This window comes from Eptatretus burgeri, chromosome 8 (genome assembly GCF_056783735.1).
Source record: "Eptatretus burgeri isolate ZD-2024b chromosome 8, Ebu_testis_v1, whole genome shotgun sequence".
NCBI classification, from domain to species: Eukaryota; Metazoa; Chordata; class Myxini; order Myxiniformes; family Myxinidae; genus Eptatretus; species Eptatretus burgeri.
Window position 1 is genome coordinate 37,633,004 of NC_140968.1, and position 23,108 is coordinate 37,656,111.

At 42.6% G+C, this 23,108-nt stretch overlaps 1 protein-coding gene across 2 annotated transcripts in view; it reads left to right on the plus strand.

Annotated features, from left to right (window-relative positions):
* Window positions 1-390: 390 nt before the first annotated feature.
* The window catches only part of XRCC5 (X-ray repair cross complementing 5), a 95,254-nt gene continuing 72,536 nt past the window's right edge, over window positions 391-23,108 (plus strand). The window contains exons 1-4 of one of the 2 annotated variants that reach the window (XM_085891604.1): window positions 391-541; window positions 7,017-7,130; window positions 8,536-8,719; window positions 19,510-19,555. In XM_085891604.1, the coding sequence (XP_085747730.1) occupies window positions 524-541; window positions 7,017-7,130; window positions 8,536-8,719; window positions 19,510-19,555 (362 nt within the window). In that variant the 5' untranslated portion in view covers window positions 391-523. Of the gene's footprint in view, window positions 542-7,016; window positions 7,131-8,535; window positions 8,720-19,509; window positions 19,556-23,108 lie in introns of those variants that run through there. The other variant, XM_085891605.1, reaches the window with a different exon arrangement.

The window sequence follows — 23,108 nt, forward strand, 5'->3', positions numbered from 1 at the left end:
GTCATCGTGAGAATTGTTGTGAAGAAAGACTGGAATGAAAGACGGAAGTTTAAAATTGAGATGACAACTCTGATGAGCTGGACCTCCATATTTACCAGGTGGGATACAAAATGTGTACTGTTCAGCCTGGCGGAGGCGTGCGCTTCACAGAGTGCCGTTCTTATCGTCTTTCTTTTGTCACGTTGTCCCTTTATGTGAAGTTTCGAATGCATTCAACGACGTGTAATTGTCTGGTGAAATTTTAAAGTCAATTTTAACAACATACCTTAAGTTATTAATGATCACGTTCGTTTACTGGATACTTGTGCGGTTTATAATGGCCGTGGCGTTGAAGTTGGTAGCAGAGACTTAAGTTGTTGTGGAGATTTGTTACATTTATTACTTCACCCGCCACTCGTAGTACAATGTCCATGAAATGTCAATGTTTTCACATGATTACGACCAACGGACGGGTGGCTTGTGAAATCTAAAAATACGGAAGTTTTTGTGTGTGTTTGTGAAAGATTGTGTGAAGGTGCGAAATATGGCGCGATCTGCTCCGGTATTGAATTTTTTTTTTCTTCTTCATTCACTTCGTATCAATTCATTTAATACACGTCAGATACACTATTTTTTATTAATATTACACGGGGTTGTACATGATTTGGAAAGGACAATGTGTTTTTTGTTTTTGGGGAGGGGTGGGGTTTAAAAATCATCACTGACCTTGATTTCTTAACTGTTCCAAAATTTATCACAAATGATAGCGATTGTACGGAAAATGTTCATAAAAATATACATAAAAATATTTAAATGAAGCTGTTTTTTTTTTTTTTTTTAATCGTGCGATTTTATTGTAATCCTTAATATAAAATCGAGAATTCGTGGACCGGTGTTTGTGTGTTTGTCGTGATACAATCCCTACAGATGTCGGCTGATTACATCCATCGGCATGACCCCAATTAACGATTAATGTTGATGTAAATGTGTATCGTGTGGCGCCGCCTGGCGGTGGGGGAGGGTATAGCAAGTTCCCACCATTTACAGTGCAGTATTCCTGTCCCACCTTGTCCATTCCAGTGAGGTGTTTTGAGTTACAAGCTGAAGGTATGTTTTTGCTTCATGCATGTAACCCGAGTTATGAATTTTTTTTTTTTTTTTTTTGCCTGTTCAGAGCTGCGAGTTGCCCATACACCAAAATAAAGGTTTTCATCAGAAGAACATGTAAAGTATATACAGTATATATATATATATATTGGGCGTTGTGGCGTGCGCCTGTAATCCGGCTACTCTGAGGCTTGGGTTGGAGGATCGCTTGAGGACGGGAGCTCTGCTCTGGGCCGCGCTATGAGAGGGTGTAGGGCACCCCGGAATCATGGCGAAACCCAATCCTTATCCTTGTGTCGTAAGAGGCGACCAGGGTTGCATCAGGAAGGGCATCCGGCGTAAAACCTGTGCCAAATCAGTATGCGGATCATAACGGATGATCCGCTGTGGCGACCCCTAATGGGAGCAGCCGAAAGAAGAAAAATAATATATATATATATATATATATATATATATATATATATATATATATATATATATATATATATATATATATATACACACACACACACACACACACACACACACACACACACACACACACACACACACACACACACACACACACACACACACACACACACACACACACACACACACACACACACACACAACGTGTTACAACACTGCTCACTGTCAATTCACCGTGTTGCAATTCTCGTTGTCGACATTTGCGGCTTCACTATTCACAGTATTTTTCGCAGGTCACGAACTGCAGGAACCTATCCCTTCTTTTTCCATTGAAACGATGTCGCACTATTCGCAGATTCGCCATTTGCAGTATTTTCCAGGATCGTATACCCTGGGAATCGTGGGGTCCGACACTACCCTATTTTCTTTTTGAATCGATTTGATAATTCACTTTGTGATCTTTTTGCAATCATTGCCTTCGTCGGAGGGCATTGCATCCGAGTCCATTTGTTTATTTGTTTGATTGCTATTTGGCAAAATATGTTTTTTGGTCAAGTATGTTGGTTTGTCGCGTTTGTCTGTATGTTTGTCTGTTTAATCACATGATTTTGGGCCACAATTTTCAAGCAGTTCTTCTGAATATTTTTGTGCATGTAGGTGACCACCAAAATTGTGCATTGCTTTCCTTGTCTGAAGATCCGAATCTGGATACGAGAATTTTTAAATTGAATATTATTCACCAATGAAAAATAGGGCCAAAAACTATATGTGTGTATATATATATACATATATATATATATATATATATACATATATATATATATATATATACATATATATATATATACATACATATATATATACATATATATATCTATATATATATATATATATATATAGTTACGGATTTCAGAGTCTGGTCTGATGAGTGTATCCACACATCCAGGTCCTCGGACAGTTGTTTCCTTAAATGTATGTTCGGATTGGCCCCATCCCCATGTCTAATGGGATCTTGAATGTGATGCGTTGAGAAGAGTGAGGGATGGATCCCCTCTCTTATGGGAAGCTTTTTTTTCTTTATGAGAGACACGTTCACACACACATTTCCTTCACAACCTCTGAAGCCCACCCTCATTTTTCCTCAGCAACACTCTTTCACGAGCTCCGATGCCCACCTTTTTTGAGCGCACTGGTCGTCATGGTAACCGTGCCCCAGTGGGACGGGGTGAGCTTGTGGTGGACGGCACCCCATAGAGACATTCTGAGATGTAAAAACAAAATGAGCGAAAGAGGGACGTTTTCTGAGAAGAAAAAGTCCAGAGGAAAAAGCAAAGGGTGAGAGAAGCAACCAAGAAGTGGGTGTCGAACCAGCGCCAAAGAGACATTTCGCCCTTCCAGTGCTTCGGCAAGCGAGCGTGTGGTGCGCGTGTGGGTGTGAGCAGTGCCGCCAACAAGTGAGGCTCGGGTCGATCACCAACAACACCAAGGTCTCAACCCGCAACGGACGATCTCGGTGCCCTCCAGACGTCGACTGGCGTTCAAGGCTGCCCCACGAGAGGGTGCACGGCAATTCTGGGTGCTGGCAATGGACGTGACACGCACGCACACATTTTCAGGACGTTTTTGCTTCACGGACGACTTTCTGGTGAGCCCCTCCCCCTCCCCCTCCCCTCCCCCTGAATGATCTGCTGGCTTGACATATCTAGAAAGCACTCATCGAGGTGTTCAATTTGAGGTACGACACGATATGGTTCCTAAAACTTGAAAATTTGACCTTGGGGTCAAATATGTTTGACCTCAGGCGCTAACCATGAAGGTCAAGGCCAATCGCCACCAAAAACTAATCAGCTGAGGGACAGACCATATACTACATTCCCATAAAGTTTGGAGACGATTCGATTAAAATTACTCAAAAAATAAGGGTTTCGTCGACTCCCCTGATTTGCGATAAAGTGACCTTGACCTTTGGCCTTGACCTTCAAAATTTTGTGCGCTGAAAGCGACCTCTATAGCCCTCTGATATGCGAAGTTACAAAAATTTCCAATAATAACTGTGCTCTGCAGAATTTTTTATACATGATTACAGACAAACAAACAAAAAAAAACAAACCAATGTCACCCGCAGGGTGACCCGTATCTTGCCAAAAGGTGACCACGTGTGACTTCTTTAAGGTCACACTGAGGTGAATAGAGCTGCTATCCACCAGGAGCGACTCCTTGAGGAATATCTGCCTACGAGAGATTCCGATGAGAATCGTTCTACAGAGTAACCATGAAAAATATGCTTTTGCCTCATAACGTCACCAAATGACGTCATAATGTCTCAAGCTTGACATATCTAGAAAGCACTCATCGAGGTGTTCTATTTGAGGTACTACATGATATGGTTCCTAAAACTTGAAAATTTGACCTTGGGGTCAAATATGTTTGACCTGAGGCGCTAACCATGAAGGTCAAGGCCAATCGCCACCAAAAACTAATCAGCTGAGTGCCAGACCATATACTACATTCCCATAAAGTTTGGAGACGATTCGATTAAAATTACTCAAAAAATAAGGGTTTTGTCGACTCCCCTGATTTGCGACAAAGTGACCTTGACCTTTGACCTTGACTTTCAAAATTTTATGCACTGAAAGGGACCTCTATAGGCCTCTGATATGCAAAGTTACAAAAATTTCCAATGATAACTGTGCTCTGCAGAGTGATTTATACGTGATTACAGACAAAAAAAAAATTAAAAAATTAAAAAAAAAACATATGAAGGTCAAGGCCAATCGCCACCAAAAATTAATCAGCTGAGCGCCAGACCATGAACTATATTCCCATGAAGTTTGAAGACTATCTGATCAAAATTACTCAAAAAATAAGGGTTTCGTCGACTCCCCTGATTTACGACAAAGTGACCTTGACCTTCAAAATTTTGTGCGCTGAAAGGGACCTCTATAGGCCTCTGATATGCGAAGTTACAAAAATTTCCAATGATAACTGTGCTCTACAGAATTTTTTATATGTGATTACAGACAGACAAACAAACAAACAAAAAAAAACGTACAAGCTGACTAACATATCTTGCAAAAACTTCGTTTTGGCAAGATAAAAAAAAACATACAAGCTGACTTGCTTATCTTACAAAAACTTCGTTTTGACAAGATAATAACAAACAAACAAAAACATACAAGCTGACTAACATATCTTGCAAAAACTTCTTTTTGGCAAGATAAATATTTAAAAATCAATTCCTGATTCAGTCAAGTACTCTTCGGGAGTATTTGATCAATGCAAACAACCTCAGCGGTATAGTTCGCTGGAGCTATCTTTTTTTTTTTTTTTTTTTTCTTGAAATGATTTTTTTTATCAACTGCTGTCACAACGGGAACCCAATGGGTTCACGGGTCGTCTAGTATATAATAAAGTTACGTCTCAAAAATTTGTGTTCTGGATTGATTTGGACGAAACTTTGTAGACAGGTTGGGTGTGTGACGAGGGTGATTAATCTCGATTTTGGTTTTGGTCTGGATCCAGATCTGGCCTAATAAGTATGGTACAAAACGTAAACTGTTCAGCCTGATCTGCCAAGTGCCGTTCTGTTTTGCCCAGCGTCACTTCATGAGTGATTTTTCATTTGTTTGTTTGTCTGTCTGTCTGTCTGTCCTCACATAATGTGCTAATGTAGTGCACAAACGCCACCTGGCTGTAGCCAATATTGCACGTTATCTTTTTTTTCTTCTTTGTTTTTTTCACTGAGTACCTCCATAAATTAAGGACAATTGGAATGTGGGTACATCCATAAAACATGTACAATAAGAATGCAAGAAGGAAGTCTATGAAGTACAAACAACTAGAATGTGAGTACATCTTTAAAGGACGTTGTACTATTAAGAATGTGAGTGCATCAATAATGGACGGAGGAGGCTGTTATTAAGAATGTGAGTACGTCCAAAATGGACGCAGTACTATTAAGAATGTGAGTATTTCTATAAAGGATGCACAATTGCGAATATGAGTATGTCTATTAATGACCTACAATGAAGAATGTAAGTACATATATGTAGTACGTGCTATTAGGAACGTGTTTTCAGCTCGCCTGTTCGAAGAACAGAGAGCTATAGCGATACCCCCGGTGTGAGCGTGAGCGTGAAAATGTTAAAGTTTTTGGTGCACGTTATTTTTTCCTTTCTAATGTTTTTATCTACCACACTATTTTTTATACACCCGATAGAAATATATATATATATATATATATATATATATATATATATATATATATATATATATATATATATATATATATATATATATATATATATATATATATATATATATCTATCGGGGTGTATTATGTGATACCGGTCATCCGTCCGTCCATCCGTTCCTGTCCGCACTCTAACTCCCAAAATTTTCAACTTTCACGTTTCATATTTGGTACATAGGTACAGACTGTGGAGACGGTGTGTCGCGACATAAGTTCATCATCTAAAGTGGTTGCCATGGCAACCAGGATGCTGTTTTCCATCTGTTCTTGTCTGCATTCTAACTCCCAAAGTTTTCAACTTTCACGTTTTATATTTGGTATATAGGTACAGACTGTGGAGCCGTTGTGTCGCGACATGCGTTCGTCATCTAAAGAGGTTGCCATGACAACCAGGATTCTGTTTTCCATGTCGGAGCACAATTCTGTACATACCTTCTTGTTCGGGCGTATATTGTACTCACTTGCGCTCTTGTTACTGATTACAATATACAAATACATATATTGCTTGAAAATTATGTGGAGCAGACTTCACTGCAATGCTTTATACAAAATATTAAGTATTAGACTAGTCTTTTAAAAACGATAAATGTATAAACAGGTGAGCATTGGGTGGCTTTGACACCAACTCTCTGGTTTAGGATGATGTAGTATTATAACATGCAGACGTCCATAAAGTACATACTATTGGAATGTGCGTACTACATGTTTATATAGTATGTGCGATTGGAAGGTGAGCGTGTGCATTAAAACTGAAAAGGTCCGTTTGTCCGCAACCTCAGTCATCACTGCATCATAAACACACCAGCACACAAACACCACACAAAACGAGTCCTGGCGAGGGCCTGCTATCTCTGATTGCTCTTTCTAGTTGAATTTCATGTTGCTTGGCATTAGTTTTAAAGCCGCAAGCGTATTCAGGTTTGTTTACCCATTAATGTTATCAACTGTTAGTGCAGTAATTAAATATTTTGTTCTTTTTTCCATTAGCATAACACTTCCCAAACATTCTTGTCATTGCAATTAGGACTGTGTTTTTCATAGACTTTGTGGTCTGGGGAGGGTTGTTTTGAGGGAGTGTGCCATTAATGTCAGATTGCAGGCCCTGGTTAGAAGATTGATGAGAACATCGGAATCTGGAATGTGGAGAGGGCAGTGTGTTTTTAATATACGTTTTGAGATTATAATAATTGTTTACTGCAGCCATTGCTCCTTTAGCATTCAAAGCTTAAATATTCTTTGCACTGCATGTTTTAATTTTGCATTGCAGTCTGCATTTGTCCTCTGCCTGGATGTTGGCAAGTCCATGGGGCATGGAAGTCTGCAAGAGGAAAGTCACATTGAACTAGCCAAGAAAGTAATCACCCTTTTTGTACAAAGGAAGGTAAGTTAGTTGTAGCAGCACACAACTTGTTCCACCCTCCATAAAAAATGTCATTTGAATGATTTATTGGCCTCTTATATTGTGTTTATTTCCTCGATCCTGCAGTTGCTGTAATTATCATTATAAATATATTTGTGTTTTGAAAGAACATCTGATTCCACGATCCTTCATGCTCAGGCCTGAGAAAGCCACGCCTGCATTGTCTGTACCTTTTTGTTCCAAATAGCAACGACTTTGGGATCTTCTGGCCACTCAAACATTCCATGGTCATCTATCTGATTGCAGTGTATTGCATCCCACAGCTACACGCCTCTTTGCAATCACAATTTTCTTTTAAATTGATTTCTCACTCATTTACAGCACTGTACTTAAAGTGAATAGAAAAAAAATGGCTGCCTATTAATTGTGTGCTACTTCTGATGTAGCGTGCCAGAATGTGCTGATCTTTCCGAGTGTGCGATCATGATCATAGAAGTCTGTTTTTGGGGTAACGTGTGATTTGAATTTCAATCAATTTAAAATGGCGGACTGAAAATGATACAGCAAAACACCAATATTTGCTTTATGGATGTCGTAACTTGTTTTGCATGGAAATGGTCACTGGGGGGGGGGGGGGAAATAAAGACTGCATGAGCTCTCTGAGATTATGTAGGCTCAGCAACAGCCCCACGTTTGAAGTCGTTGCTGTTTGTATTGGAGAGATAGTTGACATAGTAACCAATTTGAAATATTGATTGAAAATTGCGAAGCATTTGAATTCTCGAGAGTCTGCTGTATTTCCACATAGTGCATCCGTTAATGTCCAAATTCCTTTTTGAATACATTACTTGACACAATAGCCTATGCTACAGCCAAATGAATGCATTTCTGCATTAACACCACTCATGCTTCACTATTGTGTTTTTTTTTCTTTTTTTATTAGCCTTACAATTCTTATCCAGTTATTTGCATTCAACATTCGATTATTCTTTTCAAAAAAGTAGTTGAATTAAACCTGATTTAGGATTTCACCAGAACAGGGTGCTGGACATTGTTAGGCAATATGTAAATTAACAGAATGGGGAAGGGGAGAGGGGTATTCAAAGGGATTTGCAAGCGACATGCTCATAATAGGAAATATGTTGGCCTTTCAAGTTCAGCAGATTAATATTTGTGACTTTTTGTACGTCCAAGAATTATCATTACCTGTAGTTACACTGCATTTCTAAAAAAATTCTTGAGAAAACTATTTATCTCTGTTCAGTCAGACTTACACATAGTGTTCAATATTCAATGCAGGCTTGCAAGAGTGGGAGAAGGGAGGAAAAACGCTTTTTCCATTGCATGTCAAGTAACCTGCTGAAGTTGATAGACCATGCCCCATTTTGGAGCTGAGGTTGCACCTCGATGTATCTTCTTGCATAAGGTGTTTGCCGAGAGCAAGGACGAGGTGGCGCTCGTGCTTTTTGGCTGTGAGGAGACGCGGAACTTACTTGCTGAGGAAGGTGATGGCTATCGGCATGTGGTGGTGCAACAACCTTTGCAGCTGGCGGATTTTGCGCTTCTGGAGTATGTGCAGAGCTTACGTTCCAGCACCCTGCAAGCTGATTGTATCCTCCTTACGAGCTGTTGGTGTGGGTCAGGGAAGTGAAAGTGGAATCTGATATTTGCCCTTCCTACACCCTCTGTTTTTGTTAAACTTCCACCCTTTCCCATGGGACATTTTCTCCAACAGTTTAATTTTATTAGCAGTATGAGCCTGCAGACTTTATTCTTACATCTTTCATCATTTTTTTTTTTTAATCAATGGGCCTTTATTTCTCTAAATCGTATTTCATTCAGGAAAGCTTTTGTAATACTGTTTTTGTTAATGTATCTCTCATAATAACAAGAACTTGTATCGTACTCTATTTATAGAGCGGCGGTGTTACCCAAGCAGTTTCTGGGCAAGGGTAATACTGGGTGATTTGCCATTGCTATCCCAGCATTGTTTGTCCATGCTCTACTTTTTTAATGCTGAGCGTCAAGCACGGAATCAGCATGTACCTTAAAAAAAAAAAAAAAATTTTAAGTTTTGGTGTGACTCAGCCGGGGTTTGAACCACCGACCTCCCAACTCAGAGTGGATTCTCTAACCATTACACCGTTGAGTCTGATACCTCATTAATAGCGACTTGTTATCCACATGGTAATAATCCTGCTGACAACCAAGTTCGTGTAAGTAGGAATCACTTTTTCAGGTTCATTACAATGGAATCGGGGAAAACCAATGGAAATTAGTCAACATCCCACTGCCATTGGTTAGACACTCGTGTCATTTAACTTGATACCAAATGTATTGTTATTTTAGTTCAATGTAATGTGTGCATTGTGTTTCTCAATTTGTCGTGATTTATTAACAATAACCAGGGATGGCATGCATGGTTCGATCTCAGCGCTGATGTACGTGTACATGGCCAGTTGTAACACCCATTCACTACGAAAGGTCTCAAATGGCTGTTCTGGTTGGCCAGTAAAAAAAAAATCGCCAGGGTTTGGCAACGCAGGCACTGCGCCTCAAAAATTTAACCAAACTCAGCAACGATATATTTACTTTGAGTTGCAGAAATATTATTAACTAGCAAATACAACCTGTTGCTTTTCCAGCAAATACAACCCGTCACAAAAATTTCCAATTTCCTTTGGCTACAATGTTACTTATTCACGTTTCTCTTTCCATGCAATTACAAATAAATATAGATATTTTGAAGAAAAAACGAAAAACACGATCAGTCCGTCCATGAAGCCATGTGACTGCATATCGATGAATTATATTTACTGTTTGGACGTCAATTGCACCCTGACTTCAGTGACTTCAAACATGTATGACTTTTGTATGTCTATAATTACATACTATTGGAATTAATTTTCGACCCTTGAGACTGCTGAGACCCCTTTGACTGTTGAATACCCTTTCGGACGCAAAAGACCCAGAGGACCCAAAAGACCCTCATGACCCGGAAGATCCTGCGGAACCAAAAGACCCCGATGATCATGAGAACCCAAAAGATCCTGAGGACCCAAAAGGCCTCAAAGGACCTATAATACCCAGATGACCCTGAAGACCCAAAAGACCATGAGGACTCAAAATACCCTGAGGACCCAAAAGACCCTGCAAACCCAAAAAACCCCTGAGGAAGCAAAATATCCCGAAGACCCTGATGACCCAAAAGACCCTGATGACCCTTGTGTGCATAGGAACTCCTTCAGTTCATCTTTGAGCTCGTAAATGCGCAGAAGGAGGTTTCCTCGAGATAACCATCTGACTTGAGTGTGTTGTTGTTGTTCGTCTTTCGGCTGCACCCGTTAGTGGTCGCCACAGCGGATCATCCGTTATGATCCGCATACTGATTTGGCACAGGTTTTACGCAGGTTGCCCTTCCTGACGCAACCCTGGTCGCCTCTTACGACACAGGGATATGGATTGGGGTTCGCCATGATTCCGGGGAGCCTACTCCCTCTCATAGCGTGGCCCAGTGCAGAGCCCCCGTCCTCAAGCGATCCTCCGAGTAGCCGGATTACAGGCGCACGCCACTACGCCTGGACTAACCATCTGACTTGAGTGTAGAATAGTAAATTCTTATGGTCGGCGTCCATTTCCTGGCAGAATAGCCTGAATAACCTAGTGTTGAGGGCGCTCGATTTGGTGTGATTCACCATTTTTACGACTTCTGAGAGCACGATCTGCAAGGTTTCTGTCAAAGTACGAGAGGCGAGCGCTTCTCGGTGAATCATGCAGTGTACCATGGAGGTCTGAGGAGCCACCTCAAGCAATTTAGCCTTGAATCCAGAACGCACTCCTAACATTGCTGGCGCGCCGTCTGTTGTAGAACCGAGCAACTTTCCGAAGTCCAGATCATGGTCACGATAAAACTGCTCTACTTTCCCAAAAATGTCCTCGCCTTTGGTGGTGGCCTCCAATGGTTTTATGAGCAGAGGCTCATCGACAATGTTATCAGCCTTGATGAAGTGGACCCAGACAATGAGTTGCGCGTACGATGCGATATCAATGGACTTGTCCAACTGTATGGCGTGCCACGGCGATTCCTTGCTCTTCTGTACGACCTGAGCCGTTACGTCCAGACTCGTATCTTCAATTCTGCGTTGGATGGTGTTGTCAGAGAGGGGTAGAACTGCCAGTTTCTTCGCCGCTTCCTCCCCAATCATCAGAAATACCATGTCCTTTGCACATGGCAGCACGAGTTCTTCTGCAATGGAGTGAGGCTTTTTAGTCTTGGCAACATGGAGCGACACTCGATACGAGGCCTCTAATACCGAGAATTGGTCTGATGGCATGTACCCTCTCTGTCAAGACGTGTATTCTTGAGTGCAAGAAGTTTCCTCTCAAAGAACGCTCTCTCCTTATCCTGATAAGGCGCATGTTTTGTAGTCAAATGCCTCTGCAACTTATTTTGTTTCATAGACTCCGTAGAATGCACTTCGAAACAAATCACACACTGATGCCTCTGTGCCCCACTTTTATCCACCACGTAGTAAAATCCAAAGTCCAGAAATTTATCCTGGTAAGAACGTTCTCGAGATTTGCTGGTGGCCGGTGCTGCCATCACAAATATGGTCTTGAGTCGTACGTGGAGACGTGAATAGACGTTAATGATAGAGTCAGAGTCTGAGTCTTAGAGGCCGTGGATCAAACCACTAATTTCCTGCCAAAATGAACCGCCCTTCAGCGAGCCCACGCATCGGCTGGATCACAATTCCAAGTGTCATGTTGCACCGGTTCCCATACTTTGAACGAACCGTTTATATTACATCCCGTAAAAGCGAACACCGATCAAAAATAGACAATTTTTTTTCGCTGCAAGCAGACGCCCGCGACCCCATGGAATTTGCTCGGCGACCCCACTTGTGGTCGCGCCTCCGGGTTTGAAAAACCAAGGTCGAGACTGTTACACTGCTTTAATCCCTTTTGACCACTCAAATCTTAACACCACTCAGACCCCTTCCACCCTTCAGACAGATTATTCCCTTGACCATTCAGAACTTTAGACCACTTGGACCTTTCTATAACTGTCTCTCTCTCTCTCTCTCTCTCTCTCTCTCTATCTCTCTCTCTCTCTCTTTCTCTATCTCTCTCTCTCTCTCTCTCTCTATCTATCTATCTATCTATCTATCTATCTATCTATCTATCTATCTATCTATCTATCTATCTATCTATCTATCTATCTATCTATCTATCTATCTATATATATATATATATATATATATATATATATATATATATATATCCACCTTGGCTGGCAGAGGAAAAAAGTGCAGTTGTAGTGATAGTGTGGTCATGGTTGGATGCAACAAGCAATGGAGTGAGCTAACAGCAAAAGAGGCATTGGAAGAGGGGCGGAAACCGCAATCTGCAAGTAAGGTAGTTGAGTTAATTAGTGCTAATGGGGGTGAGTGGAGCATGTGACAAGTTGATTGCGCACCACCAACTTGAAGCCATGGGGTAAGAAGGACCATTTCCATAAGGTATTTCCACAAGCAAGAGAAAAGAGTGGAGATGTGCAGGAACAGGAAGACTGGATTTTGGGATTTTAACCAGGTGGGAATTACTGGAAGAAGGAACGTTTGCATTCTGGTGGCAATGGAGGGTCAGAGTGCTGAGAGAGCAGTAGAAGCGATTCCAGAGGTGAGTTTGCAAAAACATAAAACATCTGCAATGTAAGAGCAACAATGCAATAGCTTCATTGTGGGAAAGGCCAATAATGTTGAGAGCTTTAAATCTTAAATGATGTTAAAACTCCACAGGGGTTCAAGAAAGATGGGGAGAGAGATGGAGTTGGGGAGAGAGATGGAGAGAAAGAGAGATGGAGTCATGAGTGTTCGGTTGTGATTGTGCCCCAGGCCTTGGGCGAGGCAATACTATAAGGAACATTATGCTATGGCCAAAGGCCTTGTGTGCTGTGAGTAGTTTTGATTTATCAAGGAATTACTTGAAACAACGGAGAATGCCCAGTTTGTGGCTGGCTTTGAAGGCCATCTTTGATATGTCATCGGCCCAAGAGAGGTCAGGGTTGATGGTGAGGCCGAGAAGTTCAAGGGAATGAATCTTTTCCAGTGGCTGAACATGGAATCAGATAGGAGGGTTTGATCATCCTTCTCGAGTGATAGGGTGAGACTCTAGCATTTTCTACGGTTGAAAGAATCCCGTTTGATTGAGCAGCATCTGATCGATTTCAGATAGGCAGAGAGTGACGCAGCTGCTGTCTACTTGTCAGTGGAATGGATTACTGTATAACACAATGGAGGCTCATCTGTAACAAGGAAGTAAGTTGTTTTTGAGAGCATCAGAGAGGTTGTTAATGAAGATGATAAACCAAACTGGGCCCAAAACACTGCTTTGGGGCAATGCAAGCCTTCACTGTGAGAGAAGAGGAGAGGGTTCCTGTTGATAGTGCAAGTGTATGAAGTCAGAAATACAGGTATGAAAATGGACTTGTTTGCCCCAGGCAGCAAGCTTGACAAGCAGAACTTTATGCCAGAATGTGTCGAATGCCCAACATATATCGAAGACTCTTGTTTGAGATTTAGAGCCTCAAACTACAGTGTGGCCATAAAGTCTGGAAACATAGATCATATTGTTGGGGTCGGGTGAGAAGACCACGAGGGGAGGGCAAGCTATCTCGGGTTCCCACCAGACTCCCCGGAATCGCAGGCCATTGCACACGGATAACTCCGTGACGCAGCCGGTCACTAACCAACCATGAACGCCAATAACTCAACCACGTGACGAAGGGTCCTCCGTCTCATATCGGTTACCTAAAAATAATCACGTGACCTAATTACCGGAGGACACGCCCTCGGTATGCCTTGTCCGAACCGGATCATCTTACCCGATCAGATGCAGCCGAACAACAATGCCAAGGAATGTACTGGCTAAAAGAACGGCTCGTTGGGAATAAAGTCCTGGCTAGGTTAGGATACGGACCATGCTTGCTCAATGAAAGAAAAGACAAAAACGAGCTGGAAACATTTCTACATAAGCATTTATTATAGGCAGGTGAGGAAAAATATATGGCATAGTCAATAGATTTAGTGTTGTGTGTGAGCAGGGATAGAAAGAAATGTGTGATGCGACGACAAAACAAGCAACTTACTAAAGCAGTCACAGAGCAGTCTTATCTCGATATTATTCTTCTGCACTCTTAACTTGAGTGAGGACAGGCGCCATGAAACACATACACACACACACACACACACACACACACACACACACACACACACACACACACACACACACCGATGAAGGGGAGTTTATCTCAAGAAAGGAGAGGAGATGAGGCTAACGGTCTCATAATACCTTGCACGGTTGACCGACCGTGCTACTCAGTACGTTTTGGGGGACGCTCCACCGAGCGATCTCATTTCGAGGGTTGGCGTGGTCTCTCCTGCTTGATTACGAGAGAAAGGACGAGGCCGTCTGGCGTGAGGAAGGGCAGTAGGCAGAGCCAGGCAGGTGGGTGGAGCCAGCGGCGAGAAGTGGGCGGTGGAAGGGCGGAGTCAGCACGTGAAGTCAAAGATTGAGAGGCAAGCAGATGGAGTAGGCAGATCCAGATGGCGAATGTAGGGATTGCACAGATAGGGAGGTGAAGATGGAGAGCGAGTGGGCGGAATGGCAGACGGGACTTGCCGAGATCCATCCAAGGCCTGGCAAAGATGATGAGGACGACGATGACTACTACACAGATGGCCTCGCGATCCGTCCTTTATAGGTCTGGCGGTGCAGGGTGGGGTGCCGCCCCGAAGCAATGTGTCATCACCCGAATCGGGCGCTTCCATTGGGCCTTGGCCACCGTACGGCTTGGCAGGAAACTGCCTTATTGTACATCCAGTGAGAGATCGCAGAGCTGTGAAATTGTCTCGCTCTGACTGCGCTTGCTTCGTCCGGACGCCATGCGGTCTGAACAATCCAGGCCGTACAGCATGCCTCTGGTGGCGGCTGCATCGAGGCGGAGGTGTGGGAGGATGTCTGCCGTCCGCGGGAGACATTGGTGGCCATGGTGGCATGCAAAAATCGACGGTAAGACGCATTTGTGGTATGGTGCGCAGACCCTGAACAAAGAGGTGTGTTATTCGTGCCCCGTACTGTGCGATGGTGATATGCCATTGTAATCAGCACGCAGACCCCAATGAAGAGGTGCGCTATTCATGCCCCGTACTGTGCAATGGATTGAAAGAAAGGATTGGAAATAATTAGGGTTGAAAAGAGCGTGCCACGCGCCTCCTGCACGGCGTTGGGATTTAATGTATGCTTGTACTAGTCCCTTAGACACCGTATCTTGCAGCGGAGAATTTTTCCATCTTGTAGGTTATGCTTACTATGGCCTCCACGAAGACGAATTCTTATCGTGGAGGATGTTGCTGTGGTTTTCAGAAGCGGCCGTCTGAGTGCGGTGCCTGCTTGGATTTATTTCAGGAAGAAGAGGAAAAGAGTTGGAACAAAGATGGAGATATAATCGCACCTAACTATGAGATCCACACAACGTACTTCATCCCATTTGACCCATTAGACATGAGGGAAAGGTCTAACTGCACGTATATTAATGAAATATCTGTCTGGGGACCACTGTATGATGGATGTCATTCCCTTAGAGGCATGCGGTTTTTAGAACCACAACAATATTATGACATTCTGTTACAGTTTGAAAGATGTCCTTGATGAAAGACGAACGCGTTGAGGTGATACTGCTGAGTGGACGCGAGAGCTGGACCCCCTTGATTACTTCTGGGGTATGCTGAAGGTGCAGGTTTATTCAGTGAAAATCGGACACGAATCATCTGAGGCAACGCATCACGGATGCGTGTGCAGGAATTGATGGAAATGCTGCATTAATGGACCGCGTTCATTGCAATTTTGCACAGCGTATTAAACTGTGCATTTCTCATGAGGGACAACCCATTGAACATGTCATTTAATGTAATGTCAGTAAACCATTTATAATGTATATTCACCTCTTTCCAGACTCCATGGCCACCCTGTATTGCTAAGACTAGAACATGAGCATGTCTCGAGTTGAGTGACTGGACCAGAAATTAATGGTCAGAGATCAAACTGTTTGAGAAGAGGCAATGTGACGTCAGCAGCAATGATGGATACCATTACTTTACTTAAAATTTGAGCTATGCTGACTGGTTTGTAGTGGTTCGGATCTGTTTTTGCAGCCTTCGTGTGGAAAGGTGGGGTGTTTGTTGACTTCCAAGAAGATGGTGGGCAACAAAAGCAGACCAACAGATTAGAACACAGACAGAGGAGGAACCAAGAGCAGCAGAGCACAATTTGGAAATATAGGTACTGATGCTATTTTGGCCCATCACTGATGAGAGTCGAGGCTGAACAGACCTTCTCGCATGTGAAAGACACATAGTTGAGAACACAATTGCGGGGTGGGGGGGGGGCAGGATCAGTTTGAAGTGAGAGAGGGGATGGAAATGGAGCACACACCAGAGACTGATGTGAAAAGGCACCCCCATGACTTTGAGGAAGAAGATTGGATGGATAGTTCAGCTTTGAGATTTGCAAGATTACGTTTTCTGGCTTCCCAAAGGTAAGCACTTATTGCTTGTTTTGAGGAATAAACTAAAGTTGCACCCAGTCAGCTTCGCCCTCCATGTTGAGAAAGCAAGCTGCCTGACTGCAGTTGCCTTGCCACAGGAGTTGTTTTATACCATTCATGATTCGTGAGTTTGTGTATTCGGTGTACTCGGTCCCTAGGTATCTGTTATGTTTCACAAGTTACCATACGCTACAATATAATGAATATATTTCTGTAACTTGACAAAACTGTCCACATAAATTGACCTTTGATCTCTCTTCCATTCTCTTCTCTCAATATTATTAGATTTATCACACAGCAGTCTATGTATAAGACATTTTATTTTGTCACCTTTATTGACAACAAGAGAGAGGACAAATAACTTTTGTTGAAAAGTGTGAAGGTTAAATTTGTGACGCATCTGGAGGCCTGTGAAATGACAGCATTTGATCCTTTTCTCCAAATGACCCTGCATATCTGGTGTTTGAGCAGACATCCGGGAAGTCCTGTTTTGATCATGGCAAAGCAAGGATGCCTTTGTCGGAAACTGACTCGTAACAGGCATTCTCTAAGCCTCTGGTGGACAATGAAAAGCGCGTGTTTGTATTTTTGCACGTGCTTGGCAAATGTCGGCACCTCACTTAATCATTTTGGATTGCAAAGGTTTGGGTATTTTTAGTGTTTGTGTTCTCATCTCCTATTTTCCACATGTGCTTTGTAAAACACTCGGCAAATAGATTGCTATTTTAAAGATACGTTATTCCAACACACTTCCTTTCTTGATGGGAGGCTGTCACGGGGAGAGTGGGGTATGATCTGGGGTAGGGGAGTGATGGCGAGTGCTTGTTAAATAATAAATACATTTTGACATTTTTACTCATTTTGAGTGAAGTCTAATACTTTGCAAATGCATAAAGTTGAAACAGACTCAAAGTTTTCATACCTTGTTGCTAATTCAAGCACGGAACTAGCGGTCTGCGTCGGTGGCACAAAAGACTTAAAAAACAAGAAAATGGATGATTTATCCACCGTGGAAGATGAAAAGGTGCTGATGTTTCGGGTCCTACCTTTTGATGATGCAAAAGAGACGGATGAGGCAACAGGGACTTTAGAAGTTTTCACATCCTTACTGTTTGATATCACAGCAAATATTGATCCACCACACACTGTAATTTATGCTGTCAAGAGGCAAATTACTGTAACCAAGTTATTTTCACTTGTAAATGTTTCCTTTGTGAATTTATTTTTCTTTTTTTTTGGTCTGAAAAGGCTATCCATTCTTTCGAAGTCACCATGCAAGAAGTGCATTTGATGAAGAGGTTTTCTTTGTTTTAAGTGAGAAACCAAACCCAAACCTGTTATAGCTTTTTAACAGACAATTTATATGAGCTCTTCCTGACCTGAATATCGCATTAAAGTTGTATCTGATCCACCAGCGATTGGTTGAGGCTATTGAGGGGACAGATAGATATATGATACATTCTTCCTGATGGTGCTTATAAGTAAGTATGGGGTGCGGCGTCACGCCGAGCTACTGCGTATTTCTTTTCTTTGGAGGTTATGAAATAATGAAATATTTCATCAGTGTATTTGAGAGCACATTAATATTGTCACAAACTTCTAGGGGGCAGTTTGCAACACCTTCTAGGGGGCTAGAAGGGCAGAAACCATCCTTTTTTATGTGGGTTCGATCCAACAGTCCAGAGGGGTCAAGTGGAAACCTTAAGCTCTCAAATGGTTTAATTTGAGTGTAATTTCTACAATAAAAGCAAACAAGTAATGCCGCGTTTTATTATATGCAATTAATTTATTGTAAGCTCTCACAATAATGCAAACTAAGTGTGACAAAGTGATAAATAAACAACTTTGATGAACAATTACAGTGCTGTGAGCCAGCAGAGGCAGTGAAAGAAGAAGGGGAAGAAATATGAAATGGGAGTGGAAGGATTAAAATAACTGTAATGAGGTAAGTCGAGACTTAAAGGGTACTGAGCAGGACAGCATAATTTGCAAAGGCTTGGAAGAACCCATCTTGGGAGAGATGACTGTTGTCAACAAAGACTGCTTGTGAGGCCGTGTTGATGAATCATGAGACCTTGGCACAGTGGAAGCATAACGTTTGTGACTGAAAGTATTTTTCCTTCTTTATTATTATTATTATTTTTTAATCCAAGTCCAAGGCTCAAGAAGGAGCTGTAAGAAATTTACCCCCAAAGCTGACTTTATGCACCCGAAGCTGACTTATTCAAAGGAATGTGGGGCTGGGGGGGGGGGGGTGGGCAGTGGAATGGAGGTGGATGGAATTGAATGATCATACCTACACTTGCACAATTTTTTTAAATGGATTATTAGGACCAGCAGTGATATTCTAGAGGTATGCACAGTTTCCTCTGAGCTGTCGAGTCTGGGCTGGGACTTTGACCCAGCTCCCAAACTCTCATCCCGGTGCTTCACAGGCAGGGTGATTCATTAATGTGTGTGCCGTCCCTTGGGTGGACATTAAACTGGGTTGTCCTGTCTGCTGGCATTGCTTGGTGGATGTTCAATATCCCACGGTGTCCTTTGTGAAGAGCAGGCAAGCTGCTATCACCAACACCCAAGTCAAAATCTAAATTCCTGCTCTAACCTAGATGAGGCACTGCATCAGTGGCACAGCTGTGCCCAGCAAATGTGGCTATCCACAGTTATGTGCTGCATACAAAAGAAGATTATAGTTGGACTGTCGATGTTTTTGTGAGCATTTTTGCATGTTTTTACTTTGTGCTATCTTGTATCTCAACCTTAAATATCACACCTTAACATTCGATGATGCAGTCCTGGATGCCCTCGTAGTAAGCATGGATGTCCTGCAAAGATCATCGTAAGTATTCATGAACACACTGTGTATGTATGTATGTGTGTTTGTACAGTATATACAATGTATGTATATATGTTTATATACATGTATATAAAATGCTCATCAGCCTGTTTATCTGCAGTGGTGCACATCAGATTTTTTTTTGGTATGCAAGAGAACGTCAAGGCTCATGGAAGAGCTGGAACACTGAACTGAAAAGGATGCAACAGAAGAGTGAAACGGTAAACACCAACAGCATGGTTGAAAGACAAAATAGAGGGAGCCTTGGACAAATAATGGGTGTGGGGAGGAGTGAGGGGTAGGGAAAATACATGGGGTGGACAACATGGACACAGAAGGAAAAACTGGAAATTTGGAAGGAGTTCATTGGGGAGGGTGGAGGGGCTTAACAGTGGTAGATCATGGTTTTGGATTGGGGATGATCTGAGGTGGTGGTACACAGCCTTCTTGAAGACCTGGAAGCAAGAATGAGATTGAAGATAATTTGTAAGATTGTTCCACAGGTGGAAAAAAAGAGGAACAATTTAGTGGAGGTGAGCAGTGATTCTGGATTTTGGAGTTTCACCAGAAGGGGGTTGATGGTGGAGCATGTGCTCCCTGCAGAAACCTAAGGGGTGGAAAGAGCAGAGGGTGCAAGATCAGAAAGTAGGTGGTAGAAGGCAGAGAGACAACCAAGCTGTCTGCGATGGGAAAGTGATAGGCCCATAGTCTCAGCCTCATCGTGGGAAATGCCAATAATCTTAAAGACCTTGGTTTCCATGGCATCAAGCTGGGCAAAGTGTGAGACAGGGACACCAGCCTAGCAGGGAGAGCAGTACTCCATCAAGCTGCAGATGAAAGCCTTGAAGGTGGATTGGAGTTCAGTTGTGCCAAGGAAGAACTTTGTACAATGGAAGATGCCCAGACGACAGCTGGCTTTCGAGGCCAACGTTGAAATCTGGTTTTCCTAAGAAAGATCGTGACTGACAGTGAGACCCAAGAGTGACTGAACTTCCTCAAGAGGATTGTTAAAAAAGTAGATGGGAGGGTTTGCCATATGGTTGCTTCGGAGAGAGTGATTTGGGATTTTTTTGGGGATTTTTTGGGATTTTCATTTTTTTTTTGGTCTTCATCGTCTCAGCTTGTGGAAGAGCTAGTATACTGAAAGGATCAGGATGCAAAACACGCATGCATGGGGTGGAAAAGATGGATATAGAGGATATCTGGGGTGGACACGATTAATTGAAAGACATGTTCCAAGTGTTTGACCAGCTTGTGATTTTGTCATGATCTGAAGAGAGGGTTCGGGTTAGGATGAGGGTTTGGGGTCATCTTAATAATGAGGGATGTCATAGCAGAGGATGGAGTCGTCAGCAAATAGATATTGGGATTTTCAAGATAGAGACAATTGATGAAGATAAGGAATCAGACTGGGCCAAGAACACTGGTGGTATTCCAGTCTTGACAGAGAGAGGAGATGAAAGGATTCCGTTGAGTGCCTCATGTTGCTGACAAGAGGAGAGGAAGTCATAAACTCAAGTGTGGAGTTGGCCTTGGATGTCATCAGCAGAGAGTTTGGATAGCAAGGTAGGGGGGCCAGACTGCATAGAAAGCTCGAGATATGTCTACAGAGATGTCCTGCTCTCATGTCTGACATTGAAGGCCTCCATCTATTGTTGGGAGAGTAGAAGCAGCATGTCCAAGGCAGAGTGGACCTGGTCTGAATCTGAATTGGTGATCTGAGATGAGGTCTTTAGAGAGAATGAAGGATTTCATATCGCCTGTGATGAAGTAATCTATAACCTTGCAGGTGATTGGAAGTAAGCTGATAGATCTGTGGTAAAGGGGATCCGTTATTTCAGCTTTTTATGTAACACAGTGACATTGACTGATTTCCAATGAGATGGAAGATGACCTATGGAAATTATGTGATGAAAAGAGCAAAGAGAGTATGTTCAAGAGCAGGTTTTTGGGTCTGATGCCGTCTGGACCGGTTGCAGGATCAGAGTCGAGGTTTGACAACAAGCTCTCCACCTTGTCAGGAGAAAAGGGCACATTGTCCAGGAACAGCTGGGTGCAATTGGGTAATGTGGGTGTCGAAAGTGATGGGTTTGGGACACAGGATTTAGAAGCAAACATAGAGTTTAGGCATTCAACCTTTTCATGTGCAGTGTCAGCTGTGCAACCATTTGAGGTAAGGGAGGGAATGGAGGGGGAACATTCATCAGAAACAGACTTAACCAGATGCCACTAGGATTTGGAGGAGGGATACAGGTTTGAGAGTTCAGACTTGAGATTGGAAAGATATTATTTCCTGGCTCTCCTGAGGGTAGACACACACTTGTTCCGAGCTTTGTGGAAGGAAATGACATTGCCTTCAGTAGGATTCGCCTTCCATGAGGCGAAGGCAAGTTGTTTTCGGACAACTGCCTCACTACAAGTTTCAGTGTACCAAGGGCGGGAGGAAGGGTAGGACAAATGAAGATGAGAGGGGATAAATCTGTGCATGAGAGAGTAAGTTTCTTTGAAAGAATTCCCAGGATGAGCTGATGTCAGAGAGTGTAGAAATGGGAGACCAGTCGAGAAGTTTGAGGGCTGCTTGAAGACCCTGCCAGTCGGCCTGAGTGAAATGCCAGACTCGTCGGCGCTGAGGTGGTTCTCCCACAATGGCCGGAGAGACGTCTACTTTAACCAGAATATCGTCAGATGAACCGATTGGAGCAGAAGAAGAAAAGCAGACATTTTCTGGGAAATTGGTCAAAATCAAATCCAGAAGAGATGGAGTACTGTTGGTTTGTCTGTCTGTCTCTCTGTCTTACCACACAGAACTTTAGTGTTTTTCTCCGCAACCGCTTGGTGGATTGAGACGAAATTTTCACCATCGGAGCGACTACTCATGCAGAGTGTTTTCATGATAAATATGATGTCATAGGTCACGTGGTATGGCAGCAATGTTGAAAAAAACCAAAAACTTTTGACCTCTGTCTTTGAATCCGCACCAAGGAAAAAATTGAAACTTTGCACACGACAAGTACTCCTCGTGAGGAACAAGTATGATTTTTTTTAAATGACATCATAGGTGGCCTCGTTATGATGTAATTGCATATGTAGAGCGCTACATCTGATCAGTATGAAAAATTTTGAGTCATCTAGGGATAAAATGGTCCACAGAAAATAAAATTGATGACGTCATCAGTCACGTGATTCGGCACCCATATTGTTGTTGTTTTTTATTTAAAAAATCTTCCTCTCTGAAGTGGCTCAACAGATCGAGGCGAACCTTTTCATGTATGACCGCCTATCCATGAGGAACAAAAGGTTCACACATATGATGTCATCGGTCACATTGTTTGGCAGCCATATTGGATTTGCCCTAAAACCTATAAAATCTTCTCCAGAACGGCTGGACAGATCAAGGGGAAACCACATAAATGTTCCCCAAGCTTTGGGGCCATCAGTAGTGGGGAAACATAGCATAACAATTGTGCATTTTGTGAGGAAAGCACCAAATTTGGCACACCAGTAGCTTATCATATTATGAACAGATTTGGATATTGGGCCATCTCAAAATTTTTGA